Source organism: Chamaea fasciata, unplaced genomic scaffold (genome assembly GCF_029207755.1).
Source record: "Chamaea fasciata isolate MVZ Bird 193981 ecotype frontalis unplaced genomic scaffold, bChaFas1.0.hap1 SCAF_5, whole genome shotgun sequence".
NCBI classification, from domain to species: Eukaryota; Metazoa; Chordata; class Aves; order Passeriformes; family Sylviidae; genus Chamaea; species Chamaea fasciata.
Window position 1 is genome coordinate 56,860,670 of NW_027094090.1, and position 27,317 is coordinate 56,887,986.

At 38.1% G+C, this 27,317-nt stretch overlaps 1 protein-coding gene across 7 annotated transcripts in view; it reads left to right on the forward strand.

Annotated features, from left to right (window-relative positions):
* DGKI (diacylglycerol kinase iota) overlaps positions 1-27,317 on the forward strand; it is a 199,741-nt gene that overhangs the window by 120,030 nt on the left and 52,394 nt on the right. For 5 of the 7 annotated variants that reach the window (XM_066183829.1, XM_066183830.1, XM_066183832.1 and 2 more), the window contains 5 exons: positions 1,990-2,189; positions 5,584-5,646; positions 13,098-13,198; positions 22,501-22,580; positions 24,422-24,466. In XM_066183829.1, coding sequence (XP_066039926.1) covers positions 1,990-2,189; positions 5,584-5,646; positions 13,098-13,198; positions 22,501-22,580; positions 24,422-24,466 — 489 coding nt within the window. The remainder of the gene's footprint in view (positions 1-1,989; positions 2,190-5,583; positions 5,647-13,097; positions 13,199-22,500; positions 22,581-24,421; positions 24,467-27,317) is intronic. The other 2 variants (XM_066183827.1, XM_066183828.1) reach the window with 1 other exon arrangement.

Consider the following 27,317-nt stretch of genomic DNA (forward strand, 5'->3'; position numbering starts at 1 on the left):
TTTCCATATGCTCACCAAAAATTTGCGAAACTTCAGTAATAGCTGTGGAAAACTTTATTAGTATTTCTTGCATGAATTTTCTCTCTCCTTTTTTTTCTGCTGGTAAAAGGAAACTCAGCCAATAATAATTTAAATTTGTCAGTGCATTGTCTTTCAATGTTGTCCTGAAAGTGAACTAAAACCGAATTGCCATAAAAGCAATCTCACTGTAAATACCCTGCTATGGCAGTGGTCAAACACTGTGACAGTGTCTTCAGGGGTTGGTTCAATGCAGCCAGCGTTGACAATTATCCCCATGCTAACATCAATCCACCTAAGGCACTGCAGCTTGGACTTGGTGTGGCAAGCAGAAGGCCCATAACTGGACTTCCTGGCAAGGTTTTATAGCTCACACTTAGCTCCATACCCGTAGGCCTTTGTTGCTGCTGTCTCATGTAAACTAGCTTAAAACAAAGATGGATAATCGTGTTTTGTTGTGGGACCTGCCCTCAGTCCAAATCACTTTCAGTAAATACCCATGATAATGATGTTTGCTTCCTTAAAGAGAAATTCGGGCAAATATAATCTTCAAAGTAAGCAAAAGGCACTCATGGTCAGTCTTTCCTTTAAAAGTTTGTCGGGGTTAAGGATACTTTCCTGGCCTTTTTTTTTTTTTTGGATGGGCCTAGTGGATTAGTGAAATAACCCACAAGAAAAATTTTCTTTATTAGCCTAGTAGATCTTGTGGAATAAATGTGAAGAGTTTAGGGCATGTTTTTGCAAATGCTGTTAAAATTCTCTTTAGCGTGTACAAACTGACAGTTTTCAGTCAGAAGAGTTTTTTGTGTTTGCCGGTAACACAGTTCTAGTCAATGGAAGTGGTTAGACAGATCTCAAAAGCTACCAACAATTTCAGTTGGAGCTGAATTGAAGAAGTAGGGCCCTTTGAGCTGCTGTTTCTCTTCAAAGAAAGCCTAGTTGAGAACTGAGGGTTTACAGGTGTATTTCGGTTGTGATGCTGAAGAACAATTGTAACCCTAGACTGTATTGATATAATCCTAACTTGCCTTATATGTCTCTCAGATGTGGTTGCTGTACCTAAGTGGGTCTGTGAAACCAAGCAAAAGAGCTACTTTTTAAAACGTATTATTATATTATTGATCATATTTTCAATTGATCCATAATATTAAGGCACAGGCCTTGACTTGTGTTTAGGCTGCTCTCTTAGCATTGCATTAATATGAAATTTTTTTCTGCATCTGAGAGATGAGAGTTGATTGTCACATAATAGTCATATTCATTAAAAAAATTCATTTCTGCCCAAAAATGTCTGCCTAGAACTTGAATGATCTGCTCATTGTCTTCCTTGCTTAATTTCTTTGAAATGAATTCTTAGACATGATATTTAACTGTTTTAATGAGGTCATTCTGTTTGGTCTTTTCAGCCTGTCTAATGTTAAGGTTGACTTGATGTGTAAGCTTTCACAATAAAAAATTTGAATTTATCTGATTCACATTAAGGGCTATTCTGTTCAGGAAGGGGAAATAATTTTTCTGTCTCGCAGATGTATCTAATTAGGGATGTTGTTTTAAAGAGCAAAAAATTATTAGCATTACTGTTATTGTAAAAACAAACCAACCAAAACAAATGGAAAGCTTTAGGAATGAACACAGTTCATTGTGTAGTAATGAATGTAGTAGTAATTTGTGTGTGCACATGTGTTTATATAGATGACAAGCCCTATAATGCATGTGGTTAGATATCTGCTCTTTGCCCACCATTTTTCTTTATGAAATTTTAAGTATTGCTCCTCAGTTTTGGGGTGAAAACACTTTCGTTGTGCTCTTTTAGAAAAGCTTAGGTATGGAGCACTGAGTAATGGATGCTGTCAGCGAAGCAGTGTTTTGGATTCGTTAGCTGCCTCAGCTATCTCTGTTCTGAGGTCTCTTTTCTTTTCCCTGCTTGGTGTGTTGTTTGTCTGTGGTTTTCTGTTTGTTTGCTTTTCGCAGGCTGCTCTCCAGGTGGGTGGTCACGGAGAGAGGTTGCACCAGTGCCGGGAGGTGACGCTCCTGACGTACAAGTCTATCCCCATGCAAGTGGATGGTGAACCCTGCCGGCTGGCTCCCTCCCTCATCCGCATCTCTCTAAGGAACCAAGCCAACATGGTGCAGAAAAGCAAGAGGAGAACGTCTATGCCTTTGCTGAATGAGTGAGTTGCATATGTGCATGTCCTAATGGCGGGAGGCCCGTGTGGGGCAGCATATTCCGTCATGGATTTTTGCATGTACTGGACTTGCAGCGCATTTGAAAAATAAATTTAAAAAAATCACATCTTCTGAAGTCCCTTTTCACTCTATTTTAAATACTTCTCTGGCTTTCTTTTACTCTTTATCTTCTGAGTTACCCCTGTCTTGCTTTTAGACTGGTGTTCTATCTTTCTTTTATGTATTTATTTATTTTTTAGAGAGGTTTCTGCAGGCTTGGCAGTGTGCCCCTTGGCTTCTGACAGTTCTGCATATGTATGCCGTTTGCCCTTGAAGTTTTTTTGATTTAGTTTCTCGGCTTTATTGATCTGCTTTTTAAGCTGCATTTAAGACCCCGTAAGAAATTGCCACAATCAAGAACTAATCAGGACATGTTTCAGACTCTGTTGGAGCACATGATGCCTGGCAGAGTTTATGGAGAAAGATTTGAATGTCCTGAAAGAACAGTTTGTACTTTGCAGGAAATCCTTCTCCAGTATAGAAACCCAAATGAGAAATGAGTATTGTAAATATAACTGTAGAAAAGCTAAGGGGATTGGAAACTAGTAGCTTGTGAAGATGAATACACAGGACTAATGTTCCTTTTCATGATTAAACTTTATTTACAAGCACTGTGGATATATTTTAATCAGAAGAAACCTAAATAGTCAAATTTTGACCTATGAAAATGGCCATCCAATAAAATAATTTAGATTATTTTGTAGAGGGCTTTATTGTATTCCCTGTATAGATCTTTATTGCTGCTAAAATGAGTGATGCAAGGGACTTTGTTGTTTTTCAGGTATTCTAAACATGAAGCAGAACAGTCTGTCCCTTATCCAAAGATACTGAACTAATGGCCTAAAGTTATTAAGGACCCACCTTTAATTCAAACACTTATGCACTGAGGCTTTAATACTTCTGGGGAAATGGATGGGGAATTTTGCTGTTGCAATTGTAATGGTGAGGCAAGTTCTGTGAAGAGATGTAATACCTTTCAATAGACTAAGTCATGTAACTGGGAAAAAATGACAATGTCTTAGGCACACTTTTCCCTTCAGCTGTCTTAAAAGTTGTCTCCCTTACAGCTATATATCTAGAGAAAGATACTGCTTTACTTCAAACTTTGACTACAGCCCTTAAAAGTTTTTTTGTCATCCCCTGGCTCTCAATCTGCTAATGTAATCAAATCCACCCTAGTTACATTCAACATGTTCCTGTTCAATTTAGCACTCTGTTCTCTTGGTGAGACAAATACTTTAAGTTGTAGCAGAAGCCCTGTTCTCTAAAGTGCAATTTCTATTTGCCTGGAAAATACATAAGGTATACTCATCTTTCTTGAGCAGAGAATAACTGGCTCCTGACTATGGGCAGCAGTGCCCAGTTTCACCCAACCATAACTCCTCAATCATTAATGAAAGCTAGAATAAAGCAAAGGGCAATCCTGGGATATCTTTTTCTGCACTGAAGGAGACTAATGCAAATGTAAAAAGTGAATTCATGGTATTTCAAAGAGATAATTAGCATGGCTAAGTTTGAATTTTTAGGTCTGAATTTAAACTGTGGTAGGGAAATACAGATTTGTAGTATATGCCAATTGTCAAGGGAATATTCTTCATGTTTTAGCTTGATTTAAATGTGCCATGGTACACTAAATTGCTGTCAGAGTCCTTTGATTTGGCTGAGGTATTTTTCTGCAGATCTGTGTCTTGGGAAAATGCAAATGATCTGTCAGGAACTGTAGTCTCAGCTTCACTTGTCGGAAGCTGTGTGTGTATATATTTACATCTATTTCTATATATATCTGTGTATGTACTTTGTTCTGAGGTGTTGAAAAGGAAGGAGAGAGGGCTTGAATCTTCTAAAAAAGTAAATGACTTGTTAAAGCTTAAAATCTAGGAAGCATATTGTAAGAAGTTCATTCAATATGATGCTGATTGGTAGTATTGCACAAGTGAAGAAATTTGTAATTAAATGTTTTTATCTATTTTTATTAACTTGATCTCTAGCATATAACTCCTTGTTTTGTTGGAATCTCCCAGAAAGCCTGGTATTGGGTTGAACGTGATAGATTAAGGGTTTTTTTATGACAATCATTTCAATGTTAGATGTGTGAGATAAGTCAGAGGGTCTGGAGCTGACCTTAATTACTAGACAGCCCTTCTTGAGCTCCTTGCCAGGAAAGCAATTAGAAAATTATCTTGGTCACACAGATGCAGAGTTGTTATTATTGTCAGCTTTGATATTATTGCCAGATAAGAAGTGGGAGTGAGTAGAAGACTTAATTTGAAGAAGCTTTATGCTCTTTCTGTATTTTTTTGTCCTGATCCTCTTTTTTCTGTGAGTGTTTTTTTTCTCCTTGAAACACTTGTTGGCTACGTTCTCATTCCTGTTCTCCACTATTGATCACAGTAGCATGTGAAGGAGACAACACATAGCTTGGTTTTCTGTGACTGAGCCAAGAATGTGGTTGTTGCGAGCTATACCAAAAGTTATGGGGAATAAGAAGAGAAATTGTGGTTCAGCCTTTACAGGAATAACTTTCTGATTAGAAACTCCTGCATTATACTCCCCAGTAAGTTTTAGTTAATGAACACTTTCTCAATTGCAAAATGCATTTTGCTCTTACTAACTTTTAGTTTGGGTTGAGGAAGAGCATCCTGAATAATGGAAGAGAAAGAAGAGGGAAGAGCTTTTAGATAAAACATACTCAACACATTCAAGAAAAAGAAAGGGATCATTTGAATATAAGCTCTAAAGGCGAATTAATATTGGGAGTCACTACCTATAAAATGCAAGTTTCCCTAAGGTATGAGAATGAGGAATGGAAACAGCAACTTGTTATTGTGGATACAAAATCTCCAGTAAGAGTATTTTTTTTCTTAAACAGTAACTAGAGATGGTCAACCCTTGGAGACAATTCCGTCCATCTGGATCTCAGCTTTGATGTTTGTTTGCATTTCTGGACCGGCTTCCAAAATGTGTTGCTTTGAAATTTTTCAGTGCCTGTGGAAGAAATTTTGGGGTCCCTTGTCTTCCTTGTATACTTATGTGCTGAGCTTGTCACTGGTCCTTACTTGTGTCTTTAGAAAGCTCCTGTGTACCACACAGCAGAAATTTTCTCCATTTGCATGTCTTCAGTTGCTCTTGGCTTCTAGTGTGGACTCAGACCTCTGCATGTCCCTTCATTCAAGTTTTATGTGACACATTCCTTTTGTTTCTGTTTAAATGTTGTGTGTCTTTCTCTTTCTTTCTTTCTTTCTTCTCTTCCACTCCTTCTCTCTCTCTCACCTTTTTTTCTTGTCTGTCCTCACCGTGTGCTGTTTTTCTCCTGGCCACTCATTTCCTGCTGCCTCATAGTATCCATAAAGTGCAGTCTGCTGACCTGAGGAGAGTCTCAGCTCCCCCTGACTCCTTCACTGTGTGAGTATCCGGCTTTTTTCTATTCTATGAGTTCCACAACCTTTTGTTATTACCCTGTGTCATTCAGTGGAGAGATGGGGCAGTAAAATCCAGGGAAAAATGGGAAGAGGGGGCTCAGATGACAGCATGACTGATGGGCACTGGCTCTTGCGATGAAGGGCACAGCTCCACAGTAGCCAAGTAAGGTGAACAGGACATCTGGTGATGGTGACCAGGTTCAGCCATGAGCCAGCTCCCCAAACATCCACAGCAACAGGCACATCTAAAGTTTAATGTCAGGCACCATTCCTGGGAAGAACTGAGATGAGATCTTTTCAATACAACACAGGAGGTTTCCTCTGAACATGAGGAAAAAACGCCTTTTATCATAAGGTTGACAGAGCACTGGCACAAATTGCCAAGAGAGGTTGTAGAATCTTCATCTAAAGTCATAATCAGACCCTGCCTGGACATGGTTCCAGACAGCCTGCTCTAGGTGGTCCTGCTTGAGCAGGGGTTTGCATCCCATGACCCCTAGAGGTCTCTTCCAGCTTTAACCATTCTGTGATTCTGTGAAATTTCAGAAAGCTGCAAGTACTTCATTGTTGTTTTGCAAATAAGGAAAGGTTTCCAGTTTGGTGTGCCTTTTTCTGTGGGTCTTGTTTGCTGTATTCTGCTGAGAAGTATAAAGTAATGAAACCAACTTGTCTCACAAATTTAGCATCTAAATTAGCATCTAGAAAAAAAGTTGAGGTAACCCTTATTGCTTACACAGAGCATTAGCTGTGTGTCTAAGAGAATGAGTACTATTTCCAAGCTCAGGGATATCCCTTGGAAAATGACCCCCAAATTTTGATGCAGTTCATTTTAATGTCCCATTTGATATCAGCTGTCAGAATAAAGCAGGGAGAGAAAGACTAGCAAGCCCCAAACTAATCTGAAAGTCAAAGATGTTCTGTATCTTAAAACCTGTAAAAATACATTAAATATGCTGCTGACTGGGGCTGCCAATTAATGTGTCTAGTAAATTAAAATAAGAACCCATGAGGTAACAAGGAAATTTGATTTGGATTATGATGGCTTTGAGATTCAAATATTCCCTTGTTTTTTTGTTGAACAACATAGCAGCAGACTGAGTTTCAGTTAGTACTGAACAGCAGGGCACATTCTACTGAGACCTGGTGATGAATAAAACCTGTTTTAGATAAATGTCAGGATTTCTGCAGCAGGAGATGCATGGGATTTTGGGGGAGCCAATTTATTAGGCTCATATGGTCTTTTTTTGCAGAGACAGTAGAACTGTAGTGTATAAGCATTGCAAATGCTTATACAAGGTGTGTAAGTAAATACAAGTGTTGTATTTTTGAGGATCTTTTAAGAGGAAGGTAAAACCCTGCGTTTTCCTGCTGGATGTTGAGAGATGAGAAGATGCACATGTGAGAGTACATTTGTCTTGTGTGGTTGAAGCAAAGGAATGCTGAAAAAATTACCATTGAAAAATAAGATATCTACTTGTGTAGCTCCTACAGTCTTTCTACAAGTGGAATAAACACTATGGGTAGGCTGTAATTTTTTTTCAATTACAAAATCTGCATAAATGAAAATATAAATACCATCAAATATTACAATATTGGTAAATACTACTCATTTGTGGAGTTTATGTGGTAAGGATTGCAGCAGAGTATGTGCATAAAATGTGTGAATAAAAAAAAGGGTAATAGAAAATAATGTTTTTGCTTTCAGAGGACCAAATTCCAAACAGAATCAACTTTCTCAGGCTGAATATGGTTACTGTCTATAAGAGAAGAGTCTAATAAAGGCAAGATCTAAGGGAGAAAGTGGTAAAAAGTGAACTGTTCTCCAAATGCAGAGTTAAGGATGAAAATGCTTATAGATATCTTCTCCTTTTCTTCTGAAACATCATATAGAGGGAATCGAGTCTCATTGTTTCTTAGTAAGTTTTTCCTGTTCAACATGTGGGTTTCTGAATGCGAAGCTGTCCCGTGCTCTCTGGCAGCCCAGAAAGCCAACTGTATCCTGGGCTGCATCCAAAGCAGTGGGGCCAGCAGGTCAAGGGAGGTGATTCTGCTCCTCTCTTCTGCTCTTGTGAGACCTCCCCTGCAGTGTTGCATCCAACTTCAGGGTTCCCATCACGGGAAGGATGTTGACCTGTTGGAGTGAGTTCAGCCGAGGGTCCCCAAGGTGATCGGAAGGATTGAGCACCTCTCCTATGAGGAAGGGCTGAAAGAATTGAGATTGTTCAACCTGGAGAATAGAAGGCTTTGGAGTAATTTAACTGTGGGCTTCCAGTACCTGAAGGGAGACTATAAGAAGTATGGAGAGGGGCCATTTACAGGAGTATGTAATGACAAGCAGAATCATCTCTGAAAGAGAATAGGTTTGGATTAGACATTAGGAAGAAATTTTTTATGCTGAGGTACAGGAACAGATTGCCCAGAGAGCTTCTGAGTGCAATCTCTGGAGGTCTTCAAGGCCAGGTTGGATGGGGCTTTGAACAACCTGGTCTTGTGAAAGGTGTCCCTGCCCATTGCAGGGGATTTGAAACTAAGTGATCTTTAAGGGCCCTTCCAACGCCCCAAAAATTCTGTTTAGAGGGATTATTACTTATGAAGAACCCACTGTGCTTGGAAGGTTAGAGAGAGAGAGAGGGCGCAGTTAGCAAGCAGGAGAAGAAATCAAGTTCCCAGATTCTACTGGGAACTCCAGTATGTGTCTGTACTTTAAGTGTCTTTGTGGGTCTAGCCTCTACAAAACCAAGTGTGTTTGCTGAAGCAATTGTGAGATAAGAAAGTGCCAAAGAATTTACTACTGTTGGGTTAACCTGGCTGATCTGGGATAACACTTACGTCCTCGTTTTGGCTGTAACATGGCTCATTTTCTCCCTAGTAGCTGTACAGAGCTGTTTTTTGGATTTATGGCAAAATTAACGTTTTGGCTGTTGCTAAGTAGTGTTTATCCCAAGTAAAGGACTTTTCAGTGTTTCACACTCTACTGCTAAGAAACTGCACTCAAAGCTGAGAGGGAGTGAGGACAGGTAAGCTGACACAAACTGGCCAAAGGGATGTTTCACACCAGAGGATGTCATGCCCAGTATGTAAACTGGAGGAGTTACCTGGGAGGAGTCTGACTGCTGTTTGGGGATATGCTGCATGGTGAGCAATTGTAACATGCATCACTTTTTTCTCTCGTGTTTATAACTTTCTCTACCCACCACTTATCATTATTATTATTACCATATTTATTATTAATTTTATACTCTTTAATGATTATTACTGTACTAGTTTGTTCTATCATGAAATTCTTATCCCATCCATGAGGTTTGTCTTTTCTTTCCAGTGCTTCTCCTAACCAAGGGGATGGTCCTTTAGCCCAGCATTCTATGACATGGCTGCTCATCTAGGTCAGATTCCCAAATGAAAGAAAAAAAATATATAGTAGAGCTTATAATTTCAAGATTTTTTTCTTTAAGGTAAAACTCTTAGCAAGAGCTTTACCTTAAAATAGTAGTGAACTTTCATGAAGCACTGAAATTCATCCATAGAAGAGACTGAATTTGCTGTGTTGTGGCAGTTCTTATGTTTTAAGTAGATAGATGCTGTCAGAAACTTATTTTTAATGTATCATTTCCAAGCTCTGTCAATGTGATCTTGAAAGTAAGGTGAATTCATTTTTCTCTTTTGGCTACAGCTTTCCTCTTTCCAATTGTTCTAAACACTGGAACAGTTAATTAATTTTTCATGTTTATTTCTTCTCTAGCAGACAGGTAATTCATTAATCGTTCATTGTCACTGCAAACATCCCCTAAAAGACTGATTTTTTTTTTTAATTCAAGTATTTTTTTTGTGTGTGGGGAAGTGGATTTCCTTTTCTGTTTACTGAATCATGTTAAATCTGTGTGTAGGATGGTGTAGGCTGTATTCTTGAAGATCTATCAGAAATTTGTCACTGGATTCTGTAGACCTGTTGGACTGTTTATTCCGATTACTTCTTTCTCTGTGGAGACATGAAGCATAAGAAATGGTTCACTGGGTTCATAAATAATTGATATAGGGAATGGGGTATTTATAATTTACAAGTCTGTCTTCCCAGCTGAATCAAGCTGGTGGCATGGCAGAAGTGTAACTGGCTGCTGTGCAGGAGTGCCAGGCTTGGGCAGGACCCAAGCTTGCTCTGTCTGTGTTCTTCCCTGGGTGACTGGAGGCAGGAGCACGTTTCCTAGGAAAACCAGCTGTGCTCCAAGTGAGCTGTCTGACATCCCCTCACTTGCTGCTGGATGATTAATAGGGGTGAGAAAAGGAAGTCATGACTTCATCAAAAGCCGAGTGGGTTTTCTAGTTGAGAGATCTAGGAGAAGATTCAGATTTAGGTTTGTGTTTAAATGAAATCATTATAAATAATAAACATGAACAAACAGAATATTTTAGTTGACCCCAATCTTTATTTACATCTTCATGAGGCAAATGACATTTAAGATTTAATTCTGTGGATTGATGTGTTTGTGGAATGAGTTCTTAATTAGATTCTTTAGGAGATAATGGACTTCATTCATCTGTACTTTCAAATACTTTTTGTTGACTATGTAATACACCATTTTAAAAAATAATTGGTAAGAGGTAAGTAATTTAAGTATTTTAGGTAGAATTAAGGTGCAGCAATCACCCAAATTCATGTATAAATTGCTGCTTTATGAGGAAGCTTTTCTTCCTCTCCTTGAGGTTGAGCAAGTTGTTTTACACAGTATTCAGAGACATCTATTTCTATTAATACTGTACTTATGTTTGTGTTCAGTGACATTCATCACCCTGTTATTTGCTTTTACATGGACATGTTTATGTATTTATCTTTCTGGTTTCTGGATATACTGAGTATGTCTCAATAAAGACAAACTGGTCTATTTGTATAATGATATGGATTATGATGCAGTGTCTATGAAGACTGCAGTAGTGTTGATCCTCGGAGTACTTTGCTCAGCTGCATTAAATAGAGTTCTGTGAATGAATGAGTTAATTAGTTCGACCGATGAGGACAATATACCCTGGTGTCAATTACTATTGTAATAGCACAAGAAATGAATATTTAAATAGTGAGTTTTAGAAACAAATTTATTTTGAATAGGTAAAAAAATTTAGTGACACTATGTGTCAGCCAATGAGTATTCTAAGAGAACAAAGGGTGTTTGCAAAGAACTGATGAACAAAACCATCAAGTTTCAGTTACTGGATAAATGTCTCTTTTGTGTATGTGTCAATACACACACGTTTTTAGGAATGTGTATATATGTTTATTTGTATTATGAATATGCTACTTGTGACTGGACGTGGCTAAGATTATAAATCTCTGCCCTGTAGAAAGGAACTCCTGGCATTATTTCTGACAATAGTTTATTTTCTTTAGAAAGCTACTGTTTCCAAGGTTACATTTTTTCACTAAGATAACTAAAATTTTCAAATGGACAAGAGGCCAAGTTCTGTTTCTTTCCCATTGTATATTTTAGCACACAACCTGTTTATGTAGTGGTTTTAGCCTGTCTTTATAAAAATGGTGCGAGAGGAGGGCAGAACAGAATATCAAACTCTGGTACCTGCCATGTGATTGCCCTCCTACACTGGGCCTGCTCCTATTTCTCCTCAAAAAATATGTCACATTTTGGATGGTGTGCTTGTGGCTCCTGCAGAAGCAAAGTCAGAGATATACAATGTGCTTATATATCAAAAATTACACTTTTTGCAAAAGCATGGGAAGTGTCCTCTTAAACATTTTCTAATTAAAGGCGAACTTTGGAGAGTGTGTTTGTGGTTCCTGAAAGAAAAAATATATTCTAGACTTGATCTTCATTTTAGATATTTTTCTTCCTCCAGCTCCAAGCAAAGAAAAGGATATTGTTCACTTCTTTACAGGTGAAAGGACTAATTTGACTCAGAAGGTGGTACTGCGCATGCAATAGGTTGCCATCGTCTTCAAGTGAAGAAATAACATTTGTTTTTCTTCCTTACATGGCATTAGGTAGTGAGTCAGCATATCTACAGAAGTCAGTGTTGTCTTTCTCTCCCCTTGGTGTCCAAACACCATCCTGTTCTCACAGGTAGGTTGAAAGAGAGGCAATTAGCCAAGGTTTGGAAGACGTTGGTGTGAGGTCATCCTGTTTCTCTGTGTTTCCTCTCCTGCTTTCATGAGATATTCAGATTATTTGTTGTGATAATGAGTTTGAAATGAGGCCCATTGTGACAGGACGTAAGTCTTCCACCGATTAATTGATGAGATTAATGAAGAAAATTCACATTTGAACCGGAGTTTAGAAATGAGGTAACACAGGTAACATTTGTAAGATGTGCCTTGTCCTTCACTAGCAGTGCAAATGCCCTAAGTCAAATAGTTGAAAAGTGAGACAAAGAAAGAAGCAAACCTGTATATTTATGATAGTACACAGCATTATGACTTTCAAAAGGCAGTGTGTATTAGTCAATATTACTATAGACAGAGTCCTGTTGCTAACAAGATTAAAACAGAAAATATAGACGGTCTTTTGGTAAAACCACAGAATGAGTAATCTACTTTTAAATGATCTGTGGCTGAGTTCCTATAGGACAGGCATTTGCTATGTCCATTATAATACACAGATTGTCTATCTTTCTTTAAAAGTGGAAGATGCAAGTATGGCTAAATTAATTTGCATAGCATTCAGTTGAACTTAAAAATCAAATAATAGGTTACAATAAGGTAGAAACTAGTGTGAAATGAAAAAGAAAGCTTTTCTGGACAAATTTCTATCAATAGATGAACACTTAAATTTCTAGATTTGACCTGTTGGGTCTTTCAAAATTGTCGGTGGTTGAGGTATCTAAATCAGACTGGAGTCTGTAAAAGTATGGTTGTGCCATACTGGTACTTGCTTTTAAAAGGCCTCCTGGGTTCTAAGTATTAGACTCACAACTTTAGAAATCCTGTTCTTAGTCACATTTTTGTTGACTGTTTCTCAGACCTGAGATACTGGATCAGGATCCTTCAGTAAAGTGGTGTCGATGCTCTCGTGGGCAGAGGCTGTCTTGATATACTTCCCAAGAAACATCTTTCCATGTCTTGAAATTCAAGCTGGCAGATCTGTCTACTGGCCGTGGTAGGGCTCTCAGAAGGTACACAATGTCGAGTTGGAGAAGGGCGGAGTAACTACATAGGGTTGTAAGAACTCAGAAAAAACCTTTACAGTATCAGGTCACACAAACAGGAAATGGGATTCTTGATCTTTCTTATTATTTAAGGTATAATGTCTAAGCTGTTGTGCAGTAGAAAGTCATAATTTTAAATGCAGGAATAGGCCTGTGAGGACTTGGCCCACTTTTGAAGAGGCTTATTCATTTCCTTCTTTCAGAGAAGACTGAAATCCCTTCATATCCTGTTTTCCTCTGCTCTTCAAGGGAACACTTTGTCTAAGAAGCTTTCTTCTTTTCTTGCAGTCCTCATTCCATCCCAGATCGCCTGCGGATCAGAGTGAACAGGATTAATTTACAAGAATACGAGGGGCTACACTACGACAAGGAAAAACTCCGGGAAGCTTGTAAGTTGGAAGAAGCCAGACTGTAGCTGCTTTGGTAAAACATTCTATACAAATCTTACATTGACCAAAACAACCCCTACCCCAAAAATAACAACAAAAACCCCACAAACACGGAGTCAAGCATACTTTTTTTTTTGATGAGTAATGTAGAGTATGCTCATCTATATGTGCATATGTACAAATGTGCTCTCTCTATATAAATAACCTCTATAAAGATTGTGTATAGAAATTCCACTTGCTTTCTTATTTAACTATGTTTCTTCTCTCTGATTATATTTACTGCAAAATAAGTGTTTTTCACACAAGTTATTTCTTATTCATGTCTTTCTCTTGGTTCTGCTGCGTTTCTAGTGTATGAAACTACCAGGTTTTATGATTAGCATCAGATTTCAAACTGAGTGGGAGACAATGATATATTTGATATTAAGAATGTGCACTGACCTGGAACATGGTTCTTGCACAGGTACATTTATCTTGGGGAACAAATCTGGGTTCCCCACACCCTTATTCTTTACCAGTCTTCAGTTTTCCATTTCAAAGAATAATCGCTGTTTTGTTTCCTCATGTAATGGTTTAATTGCTGTGTTAAGGGGTAAGTCAAAAGCAGACAGTGGTTGCTTTGGCAACACTGATGATTACAATCTGCACTTAAAAATGGAATTCCTTTCCTTGGTGACACACAGAGTCATTAATCAATGAGGGACAGGGCTGCTGGTGATAACAATTTAATAGTCTTGTTATGCGTCTGGCTCATTATTCATATTAAATTACAAGCATGGCTGTTTGTTGTGCAACAGAGCTTCAGTTCCCTCTGCAATACAGAGTGCTCTGGTAATTACAGGATGACAAGCCTTTTAATTGGTTTGCTTATCTTATTGTTGGAAGATAGTTAAACTGTTTCCATTGCACTCTTCTAGTCCCACCCCTCCTCAATCTACCATCTCTCCATACAACAAAACAATTGAAACGGCTTAAATTTTAATATAGGTCTTGACGGCCTTAACTGAAGGTAGTGGACTTTGGTCATATTTAAAGAAAGCAAAGCTTTCCTCACTGGACTGAGAAGAATTTTAACAGGATCAGGATTATTCCTCACTGGAGAAGAACTTGCTTCATGTTTGAATTGAGAGTTTGACGTTGAGTAGGTTTCAGGCCACATTGAACACACAGCTCCCCAGCACTGTCAGAAAGAACTTGGTTCGTCTGAAGGTTTCCCATCTGAGGAGAACTATCCTAAACCTTCCTTATTATGGATGTAAATTTTTTGTGCCTGTAGTTAGCATGTATTTTGTCCTTAGGAGCCATTATATGTTCTGACACAAAATATACAACTTCTTACACTATTGTCACTGCAGTGGTAATTGTGTATTTATGTTATTTGTCACCTGTCAAAATTCATAATGACAACATTATAAGAAAACGCCAGCAACTGATCTAACATCTTGGTTTTAGATTTCATACGGATTTGGTCACTTACTAAGAGTGTGCTTAAGAGGTTGTCATTCAAAAAACGGATGTTTGTTAATCAAAAGTTAAAATGATTGCTTTTGGATATTGGTGGGTCATTTGTAATAAAACCCTTTTGTTTCTTTGATGTTAATGCATGTCCACCTTGATAATATAACATAGTTGGACTGGACTATTCTCCCAGATATTTTTCATGGAGTTGTTTTTCCTACCAGTCCTCTTTTGACTGTCCCAGTAATGCCTGTGCACTACTCTTGTTACTTACTGTAAGAATATGAGATAGCAAATGTCCCCATTATCCTAAAGGAAACCAGAAAAGGTATTTCACCTCAGCCTTTGCAGTAGGAATGTCCTGTGAGAGGGCATGTAACTTACACTATACACTGGTGGTCATAAGCCTACTTCTCGGTTCTATAACACTAAATGCCTCTTTTGCTGGAGAGTTGTTACTGAAGAGGACCTGGCTTCAGCAGGACTGTAGCTCTTGTGTGTACGGATGTCTCACTAGATGCTTGCAGGAGACCAAGTTCATATACTTGTTCAGGCTTCAGCAGAATACCTACAACTGAGTCCAGAATGCTATATTTAATAACCATTCTCCATCCACAAGGACTGAAACCACTTTGACCTGCCTAAATAACTCGAGAACAAAGCAGAATCTCTAAGCAATCTGAATAGGAAAAAGAAGTCAGTTAAAAAGGAGTTAGCTCTGAAGGAAAAATAGCAAAGCACCGATTATGGTTTTTGCCTGTTACGTGTCTCCATAATAGAGTTTTGAAATCTCTGACCTCAGTGTAATAATCTGGATCATTTTAACTCACAGTAAATACATTAATCCTGTTTGTTTGCTTGAAATACTGATTTGAATCTATCAACTATTTCACCTAAGATTGCGCTTCTTGACATAGAGGAGCTCATGACACAAAGGGTTCAATGAAGATTAATCTTCACTCTGCTGGAGGTAGACACCTCATTTTGAAAGCCTCCAGAACAATTAAAGAATGTCATTTTGTCCTTTGAAGGGCATGACTGTCCTTAGTTCATTCTCCTTCTGTTGTTTTCTACTTTTCTTGTCAATGCAGCTGGCATTTAACCAAGATGCTGTTTCTGAATTGTCCCTTTCTTCCCTCCCCTTGCTCCTTTTCTCCTGTCAGCATCTCAGTATTGTGTGGGGGATGATTAATGATGGTACAGAGGGTGCTTATTGATCCTTCAGTGAGGAGGGATGAATGCTTCCATGCAGCATTTTAAGAAAGGGATACATGTTGGCATTTTAGTTATGTTGTAATCTTCTCCACTGCAAATGTAGTTGTCTTTTCTAACACCTCCTTATTCATGTCCTAAGCACTGGTCACCTTAGTCACAACCTGCACCATCTCTGGCTAATATGAGGATGGACAGAATTTAGTTCTGCCTCTCTTGCCTGCTTATCTTTTGTGTATTTTCTCTGCTTCCTGTTATAGCAGGAAAGTGTGATCCGAAGCAGCACTGTGGGTTAACAATTGAGTTATTTTTAAGACAGCAAAATCTTTCTGTGTGACACCCTTTTTTCTCTTTTCCAATATAACTAAGAATTTCCTGACAATGGAGACATATGAAGAAACTAATTGTGTTAAAAAGTAAAAAAAGCCACAAACAAACCAACCTTAAGCTAGCTAGTGGCCTAGTGATCTTCAGTGCTTCTTAGTTCTTCCTAGCAACACCCTTTCAGATTTGCACCATAAAAATACATCAGTGAAATTACTCACCATATGCAGTAACTGAACAACTGTGGGATTTTTTGATAGGGTATGTCAACCCTTACTGCCCTTAACTTGTTGTGTGTGCCCTAGCCATGGAGAATAATCTTAACTTCCTCAGTACCACTAATGATTAAGGAGAAATCATACCCGATTGCAGTGATGACAGCATCAGAAATAGCTCTCAGCCCTGTATCAGCTCTGGGTTTCCCACACTTTCTTTTACACAGAGGCAGCTGCTCCTTATGTCCTGTAGAATGACATAGCACATTAGACTCCACAGAAATTTTAAGATAAAATTTAGTTCCATGTGTGTAACACATGTACTGTCTGTAACCTGACAATCCTTTTCTGTACAGCCTCCTTGCTCTGTGTGTGTGCATGATGCTGTAACACCATGGAATCTTAACCTTGAATTCTTGTCTCTTTCATTATCTGTAACTAAATGTCTATAATGTGTGTGCCTCTAATATCTGTGGGTTACCTGAGGGTTTTGGGGTCATCCTGGGAGTTCTTATCAGATAATTGGGGTACAGAGTGACAAGCTTGTGAATGACTGTGATGTGTACATGTACAGTGATACTGTAGCTTCCTCATAATAGAAATGCACTTAGAATTCTTGATCTGTCAAAGACGTTCTGACTCTTTAAAAGTTAGGGATATCACAGGTGAAGCTAATTTGGAGACTAGTTCATGTGATTTTGGATAGCTAGCTAAGTAAGAAAGGGACAACAACACTTAGGACTTGATATTTATATCCTGACTATGTAATATAAAGGTCAGCAGGGAGCAGAAGACTTCCTGATGAGCCACAGAGGAAATGTGCTTATATTGGGAAGCAACTTTGAGTTGGATGGATTTAGATGAGGCTGGTTGTGCATCTACAAACCTTTTCTTTCATCCCGTAAAAGAATGCACCAGTAGGCATTTATTTATCAGGAGATATCTTTGGGCACATTGGTAGAAATGTCATAAAAGACAACAGTACCTTTACTCCTCTTAGAAGTCAGTACCTTGCTCTAAGAACTTTTTTTTTTTGTCAATATGTGTTGTGTACACATTAGTTAATTTAGTCATTTCTTAATCACAGTGGTTTCATAAGACCTGAAACTGAAAGGGGTTGGATGGATTGCTTAAAGCCTCCCAGAAAAGTGAAAGCAAGAGGATTAGAAGTCAGTAGTGAGTTAGATATTGGAAATTGTTACTGCCTGAGGTTGGGGAAAGGAGTAAACCCAAGGCATTGAAATTTCTTATCATGGAGTTATAGAATGATTTGAGTGGGAAGGGATCTTTAAAAGTCTTCTAGTCCCTACCCACTGTCATGTACAGGGTCCTCTTTCACTAGAGCAGGCTGATCAAAGTCCTGACCTTAACTCTCCCAGGGATGGGATATCTACCACTTTTCTGCGCTACCCATTCCAGTGTCTTGCCATTCATTGTAGAGAATTTCTTCCTTTTATCTAATCTAAATCTACCTTGTCTTGGCACTTCATAAGGTATATTCAGTTCAGTTCCTCTGCTTTTTGAGTGACTGGGTAATTGTCATGCATTAAGTTTGTCATCTTCTTTAAACTAGAAGAGATGGGCAGTATTTCAAATAGGTACACATTTATATTTACCCTGGAGAAGTGGGGAGAAGCAAGAATATTAGGTTCCTTTTCAAACTTTCCAGGAAATCACACTGTAATTTGTCTTTCTCGTGTAGGCTTTTCTGTGAGGTTCTTCTGTCCATATTCTACTTGTGTGTTTCCTTAGCACTTTTCTGATTTGATTTCTTCTTGGTTTTTCAGTCCTGGTTGTCCCCTTTGAACAACTCATCCCACACACATCCTTCCTGCCTGTCTTAGTCTGCCTCTGCAGACCTCATAGCTCAGGTTCCTGTTCTTTTTCTTTACCCTAAATACTTATTCGTTGTTTATCCAGATCTCTGCTGTCAGCTCTTAGTCCCAATATCCATTCCCAGCCAGTTTTAATTCCCAGTTCTTCAAATTTTTTTCTGTAATCTGTTCCTTGTTTGGCACAGGTTCCCTCTTCCTTTGACTTGGGCAGCTTCTTCCCTTTTGGGAGAGTATTGGAGAAATTACTGAGAGACTGGAGGGGATGTCTGCCTTTTCAAACGTGGTCTGGTTTAATCTGATAACCTCAACTGTGTTTTACAATCTTATATGTGAGGATTTTGAAAGTGAGGTAAAAAAACTGTTAACCAATGAAGCTAGGGGGAATTAGGTTTTCTCAGTTTAATAAGTAGAAGAGATCTGAAGAGACACATGGCTTAGATTTGTGTGGTAAGAAAATATTTTTGTACAAATGCAGTCTTATTAAAACCATACTAGCAAAAGCCAAACCTCTTAATATAAATGCCTGAATATTTTATAATTCTCTAGCATGAATTTACTTGATCCTTCATATTCTTGATATCAGTGGAAGCCCTTCAGGAAAAATGGCATTCTTATGACATCTTCAGTAATGAGGATCCTTTATTTGTTACATTAAACATTTACAGTCCATTGTCTAATCTCCCCAGTCCCTTGAGGTATGTCAGAATCAGAACGAGCTTTCCTGGCATTCACATCTACTGTGATGTTCTGTCTCAAGGCTGTTTTGTTTGGGATTTGAATGGATTAATCATGGTATTAAGATCACAAATTGAATCCTTTCATAACAATAAAGAGGGAAGTTGATTGAATTTTATAATATATATAAGTACATTTAGGCTTCCTTCATTTGTGTCCTCAATACCATTTAAGAGTTCACTAGCTCTACGTTTTCAGCATAATGGGCACTTAATAGGTGGAGGATTTGTTTGTTGTTTATGAATTCCATAGCTCATTTCATGAGGACTCCTAATCTTGCAGTTAATTAGAACACCAGGCTGGCCATACTGCTGCATCTGCCCAACCTTCCTCCTGCTGATCCTTGGTTTTGGTTAGTGTTGTTAGGAACAAAAACACTTCTGCAGTACTGGTTCAGATTATGAAGCAACTGTCTGCCTGTCTCATTTCCTGGGGTTCTTGCACTGCTGCTCATCACAGCTGCCTGGAAAAAAATACTTTTTCATCATCCAGGGAGCACAAAGGAACTAGGAGATGGATACAAGTGGCCAGAAGAGCAGGCGCCTCAGGAGAAAAATATTTGGCATTTGAGTGCTGTGGCTTGGCTCACGATCCAAGACTATCCCTTATTTTTGGCATATTCACGTGTGGGGTTATCCATATATTCACAGAAGTGGACAGTGTGTGGCTACATGGACAGTTGTCTTGTGATGCCCATGCTCATAATGTGTTTTCAGTCCCACCTCTCTCCTGGCATATCGAGTAACCCCTGTGTCAGCACAGTTCTGTACTGTCCACATCCTCATCCACACAGCAAATGCAGAGCTCCTTAAGTCCTGGATGAAAGTGCCCACAATGTTACTGCCTGCTATGGATGTTGACTTGGCCTTTAATTGATTTATCATAAATTAACTCATTTTGCCTCTATTGCATGGTATTGCACTATTTGTGGAATGAGCAGCAACCCCAGAGTTTCTATCCCATTATCAATCACTAAGCATTTGCTTTTGTTTTAGAATAGCAACTACTTGCAAAGTAAAACACTTTGCAAGTCTTGACTGTGTGGTGCATTTTGATTGCTTATTGTGGTTTATGATAAAAATGAGGGCTGTGAACATTTTCCTTGCTGAAAGCCAAATGGGTCTTGCAAAAGGAACCAACAAGCAACAAACAAACAACAACAACAGTTGGAAAGCAGCATTTCAGCATATACGTTAGTGTTATCTAGTAATGACTTTAAGGGTTTTTCAAAGGCCGTGAACCGTATGGAATGGAATCACTTGAAGCCCACCTCATACATTACACATTGACCCCAAAAGCCATAGGATCATGCTAATTCACTATTTCCAAACAGTTAAGGCAGCACTTTTCTTTTCAAGGACAAAGTCACACAGCCCAGAGTTTCAGAACTGTTCTTTGACCGTGAAGTACCAGTATGACATAATTTAATTAAAGCTGTGAATCGCTAATTATTCAATCATTAGATGAGACTCGCAAAGTAAGATATCACCACTAAGATATCTATTGAATGCTAGTTTTTTCTTTTTAGACATTTTGGTGGATTTCTTTACTTATAAATATTTTAAGGTCCTTCTATTTTGGTCTCTCAGGAATGGTGATAGTTAAGGATTCCAATTCTGTTATCTGTGCTGCTTTGTCAGGCCAAAACTTTAGTCCTCATTAAGTGCATAGAAGACAGACAAAATCTGTCATGCCAGTGCTGTAACTCCTTAGTGCTCTAGCTCTTTCAGGTGTAGCTGTGTCTGCTGCAATTCAGTTTTTAGTGCTATAAATGAATTTAACAAACACTTCTTTCAGTGGGGGCTGCAAAGGGATCTGCTCAATTGAAACTAGATAGCCATTGAGAACTCTCTCCAAAGAGCTTAAGGGGCTCCTGCCAAAGCAGGTTAAGCAATAATAAACACTAAGCAAAGAGAATCAGTCTGTAACCCAGAGCTCTGGAGTGTGTGAAGCAAGCCCTGTTTCTGAGCCTCCTTCCGCACTTCTCTCAGTCGCTGTTCTGTAATGAAAGAGTCTGGCAGGTCTCCACGAGCACTGTATCCATGAGCACTGGCCCTTCTGAAAATGAGCAGAGGGATTGTCATCACTATTGGATGTCAGTGTTGTTTCAGGAGATGTGTGACCTCTTTTTTCCTGCCTATTCCTTCTCTATGTTCTCACTCTAGCATTTTTTTCCCTGCCTCCCATTTTCCTGGGTCCACAGCTCTTCTGCTGTTCAGTTTGCTTCCCAAACACTATTCTAGAAGAATTGTTGAGCTTTGTGCTGGCCTCTGAGGTCCACAGTGACCTTGACTGCCGCGGTGCTCCCCAGCTCTTCCCCCAGGAAACCGCTGAACTTCTTTTTGTGCTTCAAGCCTTAGTGGACCACAAAAATAGGAGCTCTCTTCCCCACTATCTTTTAGCCCTGTCTTGTTCTCTTATCTGAATGAAGAACTTATCAGTATTTAAATATCTCTCCCTCTTAATCAAATTCTTTTCAACAGCAGGAAGGGTTGCAGCACAGTTGTGTTTTCTGTTTATCTCAGAAACCTCGGTGATTTAATGTTGCTACTCGTTATCCAGTTATCAAAATTGTTTATGAGCTGATATTCTGTTTTGCTTCTGGAATATTTTATGTGAAGATTTAAATATCTTTCCCACTGTTCCCATAAATTTTTTGGCCATTATTTGATTGAAGACCCTTCAGGGAGAAAAAAAGAACTTTATTCAGTGATTCACTTTAACAAAATCAGGTACTCAATAATTTTCACTTGTTTTCTTTCTATTTAATGAGATTTCAGTAGGTAGCTCTCTTGGTACCTTTCTTGTGGACTCACTTTTTTCTTTTTTATTATATTCTTTATTATTTATTTTTCTTTTTGTGAATTTGTTTTGGATCCTTTTTGGTGGCAAGAACAGAATTAATGTGGAAACTTAAATCTCCTGTTATTAAAAATTTTGCCCTACCTTGAAAGGTTTTTCTGTATTTTCACAAGGTACCTTTTTTTTTCCTCTCTGATGAAATATGGAGATACATTGATTCTGTGTGTAGATGGAATAATGTCTGTTCTGATTTGAAAGCAGCCTTACATCAAAATAACCAGACTCTAAATAGTTTTCCCTGAAATCGGGCTGTGACTTCCATTGCTTTAAATCTGTAGACTTTGAGTTCTGAGAATGAAATATCACTCTATTTCAAGGTATAAGGTGCCCCCCATTACTCTTGTTATGGGGTTTGTTCCTTTGATTTACAGATAATATTTGATGTTCAGATCTGAAAATGAAGTACACAGTTTAACTGAATATGTTTTAGCTTCTTTCATGAAACCATGAAAGGTGGTTGAAAATGAAATATTTGATAATTATAAATGGGTGAAACTAATGATGAATAATGTGCTCTTGCTTTTTACACAACTGTTAAGGTTTAGATGGTAGAAACCTTCATGAGTATATTAAAATAAACAAAGTTGGAAACCATTGAAAGTCTGTTACAGTTCAAGAGATTTCAGTTAAAGAGGTTTTTCTTTGTTTTTGTTTTTTTCAGCCATTCCTCTAGGAATCATAGTTGTACGAGGAGATTGTGACTTGGAGACTTGTCGTATGTACATCGACCGTCTACAAGAGGTGAGGCTTTTGTGAATTCAGGTGTCATTTACAAACCTATTTTATGCTTCTTTCAGTTCTGAGTGCAGGGGTCTAATAATTGCAACAGCAATGTATCAAGAGTATTTCAATTTGCCTACCATTGAAGCCAAAATTCTAGAATTAAGATATGATAAGAAAAGTACTGAAAAACATTCCCTAAACAGGAAATTAAAAATCATACTGATTCCTTTCAAATGATAAGAAAATTGAAGTGGATGGGTGTATTAACTTGTCCTTGATTTTTAATGGAATATTAGGACTTTCCATGTACCTTGTTGAAATTACATAAATTATGGATTATAAAAAGTCTGTTATGCAAGGATAAACACGGTGGTATTTGAGTGGATGTAATTGTGCAAATGTCATTCTCTAATACTGTCATGGAGTAATCTGAGACACCACTAAACACAGCAAATATCATCTGGATATTTTCAAAGACACAGAAATGGGTGTTCATGCAGCTAACAATAGTTTTGCTTTTATTCTCAAACACCTTGCCTCAGGAGAGTTCATTCTACAACACCCCCTGGAAAATGCAGACTCCAAATGCCTCATTACCTGAATCATTTTAAGGATGAACCCATTTAGTGATTAATGGATTTTCATTAATGTATTATCTCTGATTTTTTTCAATCTCTTAGTGACAACTTTTAATAACATTTACAAGCCTGAGGACATTACATTTATAAGCAATTTATATATTAACATTTATAAAAATTTATGAATTGTTGGTCTAGTTTACTTAGGAACTATGAACCACATCCCTTCCATTGAACTCTTTGGGAGCTGTTGACTTCCCATAGATTCTGGAGCTCCACACTTGCAGTTTGAATATGAAATTTAGTATCTTACTTCAGGCTTTCACTTCTTTTCATTTCAGCCAGGATTCCCTTCATCAAATGCGTTTCTGGACATTCAGACCTGGGGTGTGACTATTATTATCAGCCATAAAATCATATTGTAAGGTGGTGCATATTTGAAGTATCCAGTACAGAAAATTACAGTGAAATAATGATGACGATGATGATGATGATGATAATCTCATCTGATTAGAAATGTGATGTCACACTGGATTCAGACAGTTTTAGGTACAACACTGAAGGAAGAAGAGCTGGATATTTTACTTGAGTTACCCATAGTGGTTGGGGAGGAGCTGTGTTTCTCGAACCTTTTGCGGAGTTTGTACTAGTTTTGTGTGTGTGTGCGCTTGACTTGACTCAGTCCCGTTTGCTGGAAATAGAGATGCCAAAATTTACTGGGGTCTGCCAACTTGCATGCTGCTGGAGGGCAGTGGGCTGCAGGCCAGGCTCTTCAGTAGACTATGTCATGTGCTATAACTATTTGACAAAATCTCTATTAAAATAAATTAGATGCTTGAACCCAGTTAAATGTCAGGATCATTCTGATATGACCTTCTTGGAGTGAGGTCATCCTAAAATAGAGAGAAGTGTCAGTGGTTTTCTTTAGTGCATTAATCACTCAGATATATTTGCAAATGCATCTTAAAATTTTTGACATATTTTCATTAATTTTGTTGCTGATATTGTAAATTTAGGTAGTTCTCTTGGAACAAGTAGATTTTTGTAACATGATAAAGATCCATTAGTATAATCTCTTTTTTAAAAAAACTTTTTTTGGACCAAATGCCTACAAATCTAAACTTTGTGTGAGCTTTCCTTGACTTTTCTGTGGAGTTTGTTGAAAAATATTTGCAGTATGATTTGTGTTTGCCTAACCAGTTAAGATGGTAGAACTACAAACCGCTCTTGTTGTTGCTTTAATCTTTTTCCTCACTGCCATGTCTTTCATTGTCCTGCTAGGACCTACAGTCAGTAACATCTACTACACAGAGAGTTCATTACCAGGTAAGACAAGCTTTCCTTTTAGTATCAGAACAGAAAGAGGCTTAAAATGGGAATGACACTTTGCATTTTAACCCGTATGTTCTTGGGTGAAAGACCCATAGTTAGATGAATTTCTAATTATCTGATTATCTTATTTACCCTTAAATATTGGAAGCTAGTTCTGCTTTCTCTTGGACAAGTTTTACGGAATCATCTTTAAAATTAGCAGAGCTTGATGATGCAAGTGATATTGCAATAGCAGTATTTTCTATTTGAAGTGAATGAGAAAACATGTCCTGTGGGATAAATGACAGGAGTAAAATTGTTTCCCTGTCAGAGAAACTGAACAACGGCATGTTGTATTGCACAGCTGTTGTAATTAAGTCTATCACTGAGGAAAGAAATGGTGTTTTAGCAGGCCCAAACTCTCAATAATTCTGAACAGGACAGTCATCTACCTTTAGTTTACATAGTCTTCCGGGTAATTTTTTAGTCCATCCTAAGCACATGCGTGTTTTCTGCGTGAGATAAATAGGTTTTAGTTTAGGTGGATAGTTCTTAAAATTGATCTCTTTTCGTTTTACAACTTTATTCTACAATTTATGCAATACAGAACTTGTCTTTTCAGTTGGAAGTATCATTCAGGAATGTGTATTTCTCTCAGTAAAATAATTCATTGTAGAGTGCTTAAATTGGAAGTAAACTAAGTGAGACTAACTACTGACTCCTCAAATGATCTGATATTAGCCTTGAGACTTGGCACAAACCATGCTCATTTGACATAGTGCTTAGGATGACAGGACAAGTTTGCATGGTGTTGATAGCATTTTCCTAGAAATGACAATGCAAGTCTTGTTGGATCAGCAGGGATGAGTTCACTGAGAAAGCATACAGAGACCCAACCTACAGGAGCCAAATGTGCAGAAATTGCAGATAATTTCTTTGGGGCTAATGATTACTCGGGTTATACAGAATTCTAGTTTCATGAGAATGCCTGTAGATGCACTGACTGCAGATGCTATAAGAAAATGCAATTTGGCATGTTTTCCTGGAATTGCCTTCTTTATATCAGTCCATGGTTTGTTTCTTTGTTTCCCTATCCAATGCTAACTTCATATTCTTGACATTTCCATCAATCATTGCCCTGGAACTGAGTTTTAGAACAGTGTTAATGTCTAGCAAATTGACTAATAAACCAGCATGTATGATTCTGTTTCACTCATTATAATTTAACCTAAGTGGCTGCTGACTGCTCCATGTGTAGGAAACTGCCTGAGGTAAAATGAAGAACTAAATCTGTGTATATGGGGAGATGTCCAAGAGTGTATGAAATGTCAGAAATCAGCTCCATACTTGGCTCTAATCTCTGCAGTTACAGCAGTTTATAAATTAGTTGCCCTACCCATCTTCTCTAGTGCACAGCAGTGTGAAATCCCTAACATACCATTCATTTTTTATGATGCTACATTTTAAATGCAGCCCTCCCTGTGTTTTGTCTTCAGTACTTGTTTGTCTAGGATTCTCCCCTCCCCGCCCCCCCAGTGGGTCATTTCTGCAAATTGTCTCGCTAGGTTAATTTGAGGTTTGTTCTGTATTTGTTGGTATTCCTTTACATATTACAGAAATGGGAAAAAGAAGGGGATAAAGGGCATGAATAGGGTGCTTGAGCTAATGGAGCTGTCTGCATACCTCAATAATAAGGTGTCATGGGTATTTTAAGTCTGATGAATGCAGTTCTCTTGTGTGATTCCTCTGCAGTTTGAAACACAGGCAGTCAGCAGAAATACTAGCAAACCCAGGTGCAAAAGAGAAAAAATATACTGGAGTGTTTTCTCATTCTGTTTTGTTTCTTTAATGAATTTAATGCTCACAAAATATCATTCTCATGGGTCTGAGACTTTGCAAGCTAGTTCTGTAGTAGAACTGTAATGAAGTCTTGGAGGGACTATGTCACAATGTGCAGTTTGTGACTTGAGTTGACATTTACCAGCAGTATTCCTAGCTTCATCTTCTCAGCATTTTGTACTCTTTGAATTTTACTGATTTATCCTCTTTTTATAAACTGCATTTTAATACACATCATTGGATGTTTTCTTCCTTTTGTCCTTTGTGTTGCAGTCCCCTCCATTTGACACAGAGTGGACTAAATATTAAGATACATAAAGCTTTGTGCATGTAGATACAGCGTCAGCAAGACTAGTGGATTTCAGAGATCCTTGATTTTCCGACAATCACTCCAGTGGCAATGCAATCAAACCTAAAAATCCCACAAGTCTGTTCATCCGTATTAGCAAAGTTGTATTTTAAATCTGATTCTATGAAATCCCTGAGATGTGTTATTTGTTCCCCACATATAATTCACTTTATGGAATGTTATGGTGCCATTGTCTCCATCTCTGTGATGCACAGAGGCTAGACACCATCAGCTGTGTATGAGAATAATGTTAATGGGATCAAGTCAAATCCTCCCTGTTGCTTTTACTTTTTTTTTCCTGCCACATGACTTGGTATAACACTCTGTGGTCTGTTTTCTGAAAGAGGAGTAAAGGTTATTCTTGAGCCAACATGCAGCTGATTTTACATTTATAGATGTGCTGATTGTACTGCTTAAGATGTGAATAAGGATAGAATCTGTGTCTATACAAATTTTGTGGGCCAAAGATCCATGTTACTCTGTTTTGCCCTGTGCAAATATATTTGTGTGTAAATGTTACATACAGCAGATTTAGGAAGTTGGCTGACCATTCACTAGCAGCATGGAGCAGAGCATGATCACCCTCTGCTCTCTTAGATCCCTTTTGATCCCTTTTGCCTCTCCAGTAAGAGCTAAAAACACATGGCGTAGCCTGTTTGAGTGTTTCATAAATACAGG